Consider the following 3,194-nt stretch of genomic DNA (forward strand, 5'->3'; position numbering starts at 1 on the left):
GTCAAAACTCGATTGTAAATCAATATTGTTGAATATGTTGCAGGAGTTCTTGAAATCTTCACACGAGATGGTAAACCGCAATCACATGGATGATCAGCTTGAAATTCATCTTATCATTTTGAAGAATAAGATTAGGAAGAAGAAGCCATCGTCGATCGATCTAGGGTTTAGAATTAGGGGTGGAATCGTATGACACAGTTATAGTGTAATCGAATGAAGACAATATATGCACCATGCCACGTAGGTACAACGTATTCAAGTCATATGTCAGGTGGATGCCACATAAGCAAAAACAGTTGATAGCCGGTCATATTACCTAAATGTGAACAAACAAAACAAGTTAGTTATCTTAATGTGTACAAAAAAAAGAACATTACCTATATATGGACAACTGAAATAGTTAGTTACCTTAATAAGTCATTTTTCCATATATGCACCATGTCAAGTAGGTGCAACGTATTCAAGTCATATGCCAGGTGGATGCCACATAAACAAAAACAGGTGATAGCCGGTCACATTACCTAAATGTGAACAAACAAAACAAGTTAGTTACCTTAATGTGTACAAACAAAAAGAACATTACTTATATATGGACAATTGAAATAGTTAGTTATCTTAATAAGTCATTTTCCCCTTCTTCTCCTATTCATGTGATTAAAATCAAAGTTTACTACCTAAAATACCTAAAATACAATAATACAACACTTTGACAATTGAAAGTGTGTGCTTGCTATTGTTGGTTTCTCACCACTACCTTAAGAAAGTAAATACTATTTCACTTATGCCAAAAAAAAAAAAAAAAAGACTATGTTATAGTTAACTTTTTAATAAAATAAATAATTTTTCTATTTCTACCATAATTTAGTAAATAAGTTGCTTTAGTAAATATTTTTACCAACTACACTTTTAACGCAATAGAGCAGTGGACTGAACCCTATTATCGTCGTTTGGGCCAAAGGGCGTTCAAATAGGCCCAAAATACTCCAAGCTTCCCAACATAAAAAGCACATCGCCATAAACCCTAGATGCCGCAGCCTGTAATCACTACACGAATTCTCTCTACCTCCGAAGGAAAAATCAAACCAGAGAAGCTGCACCATGGTAATCTCTTCGTTCTCCTTCTTTAGGTGTTGTATATTTTCTTGAGTCCTTCATTTGCTTGATTTGTTACAACCATAGATATGTTTTACATTCAATCCTTAAGAATGTTCAAGTGTCTGTAATGATTCTGTGTTATGATTGTTTCCTTTAGGCTGTAACCAGTAGCGTTTTTTACTCGATTAGGATCTATACGACTTAATTTCCGATCTAATCCGCTTTTACTCTAATGAGCTGAGAATATTCGTTCAACGATTGATGCTAAGTTTTGATCGTATAAACAATGCTTTAGTTCCGCGAATATCCAACTAACTCAAAAATCGACCCATTAGCGTTTTTTACATCTTCGTTGGTTTTGGTGATGTTCGTAATCCGATTACGTTTTACAACAAAGAAATTGATTTGATCTCTTTTTCAGTTGTTTCATTGTTCTCAAACTGATAATTTTTACTTGATTCTTCAAACAGTCTAAGCGAAAAGTTAGAGAGCCAAAGGAAGAGAATGTCACTCTTGGACCCGCTACCCGAGATGGAGAGCTTGTATTTGGTGTGGCGCATATCTTTGCATCCTTCAATGACACTTTCATTGTAAGTTCAATTTTATATCATTTTTTGTACAAAATATACAGTTTAATGATTAGTTTGTTTTTGACTGATTTATATCCACTGATTTTTTTCAGCATGTGACTGATATCTCTGGAAGAGAAACCATGGTTCGGATTACTGGTATGATTTGTTTCTTTAATTAACCCTCTAAATATTTTGTGGTGGAAAAAGTTAAGTTAATATATTTTTCAAATATGTTAATTTACTAACATACCCTTTTGTAACTAGGTGGGATGAAGGTGAAAGCTGATAGAGATGAGTCATCTCCCTATGCTGCTATGCTTGCTGCGCAAGATGTTTCCCAGAGATGCAAGGTGCTCCATTTTTCTCATCAAGAGCTTTATTAACAATAAATTAGTAAAAAAAATTACTTCATGAACTCATTGGAATATTTGTCTAAACATATTTCTGTTTATTACTTTTTAGGAACTTGGCATCAATGCTCTTCACATAAAGTTGAGAGCAACTGGAGGCAACAAGACCAAGACACCTGGTCCAGGTGCCCAGTCTGCCCTTAGGGCTCTTGCTCGTTCTGGCATGAAAATTGGACGAATTGGTATTTATCAGTTTTAGCATTGAAACTAGATATTATTTGTGTATTGTTTTTTTAAAGTGGAAAATAAAAGTACTGTATTTAACAATAAAATCTTTTTCTGTGATGAATCAGAGGATGTGACTCCAATTCCCACAGATAGCACTCGCCGAAAGGGTGGAAGAAGAGGAAGAAGGCTGTGATTGGTTGGTTTATTGTGGTCTAGTCATATTTCCATTTTTGGATTATTGTTATTTCGATGTTTTGACAACAACAATGTTTAGGATCTCTTTGTGTTATGGCCGACATTTTTGGTTTTGTTGTCTTTTATGAATGGATGATGTTTGGGTGACATGCTTGTTTTGTTAAATCACTCTTTTCTTCTTAAGCCATATCACTCTTTTCTTTTTCAAATGAACACACTACTGAATAAAAATAATACCGACAAGTAGCAATTAATATATTGGAGACTTCAAAAATAGTTTTGCCTGGTAACGCTTAAGTGAATTTAATTTGTTTTTTGCATTTTTAAATATACAAAGCTAGTATTTTTTTAACAAATTAATAAGGTGTTTGTTATTTGAACCACATCCGTAGCTTTTGTAGCAAAATGGGTTAACCAAATATTTGCAACCTTTGTAACAAAAAGAGGCGAACAAAATATTCGTAGCTTTTGTAGCAAAATGGGTTAACAAATATTTGCAACCTTTGTAACAAAAAGAGGCGAACAAAATATTCGTAGCTTTTGTAGCAAAATGGGTTAACCAAATATTTGCAACCTTTGTAACAAAAAGAGGCGAACAAAATATTTGTAAGCCTTTGTACAAAAAGAGGTGAACTGAATATTTGCAGCCGTTGTAGCAAAAGAGACGAACCAAATGTTAACATATGCAATAAGAAGTCTATTTGTAGCAAAAGAGAACCAAATGTTAACATATGCAATAAGAAGTCTATTTGTA

General features: G+C 33.6%; 1 protein-coding gene across 1 annotated transcript; it reads left to right on the forward strand.

Annotated features, from left to right (window-relative positions):
* The first annotated feature begins 961 nt into the window (after positions 1-961).
* On the forward strand, positions 962-2,587 carry LOC145056704 (small ribosomal subunit protein uS11x-like). Its single transcript, XM_079004417.1, has 6 exons — positions 962-1,101; positions 1,566-1,685; positions 1,778-1,823; positions 1,932-2,017; positions 2,130-2,259; positions 2,371-2,587. Exons 1-6 carry the CDS (start codon positions 1,099-1,101, stop codon positions 2,436-2,438), a joined length of 453 nt encoding a protein of 150 aa, XP_078860543.1. The 5' UTR covers positions 962-1,098; the 3' UTR covers positions 2,439-2,587.
* The last annotated feature ends 607 nt before the right edge of the window (positions 2,588-3,194 follow it).

Source organism: Lactuca serriola, chromosome 6, assembly GCF_051521515.1.
Source record: "Lactuca serriola cultivar US96UC23 chromosome 6, Lser_US96UC23_V15, whole genome shotgun sequence".
In the NCBI taxonomy this organism is placed as follows: domain Eukaryota; kingdom Viridiplantae; phylum Streptophyta; class Magnoliopsida; order Asterales; family Asteraceae; genus Lactuca; species Lactuca serriola.

Excerpts from the sequence above, each read along its gene's own strand:
- LOC145056704 (XM_079004417.1), top strand. Across the intron at positions 2,018-2,129 it reads ATGTTTCCCAGAGATGCAAG|GAACTTGGCATCAATGCTCT; the intron begins GTGCTCCATTTT and ends ATTACTTTTTAG. Across the intron at positions 2,260-2,370 it reads CATGAAAATTGGACGAATTG|AGGATGTGACTCCAATTCCC; the intron begins GTATTTATCAGT and ends GTGATGAATCAG.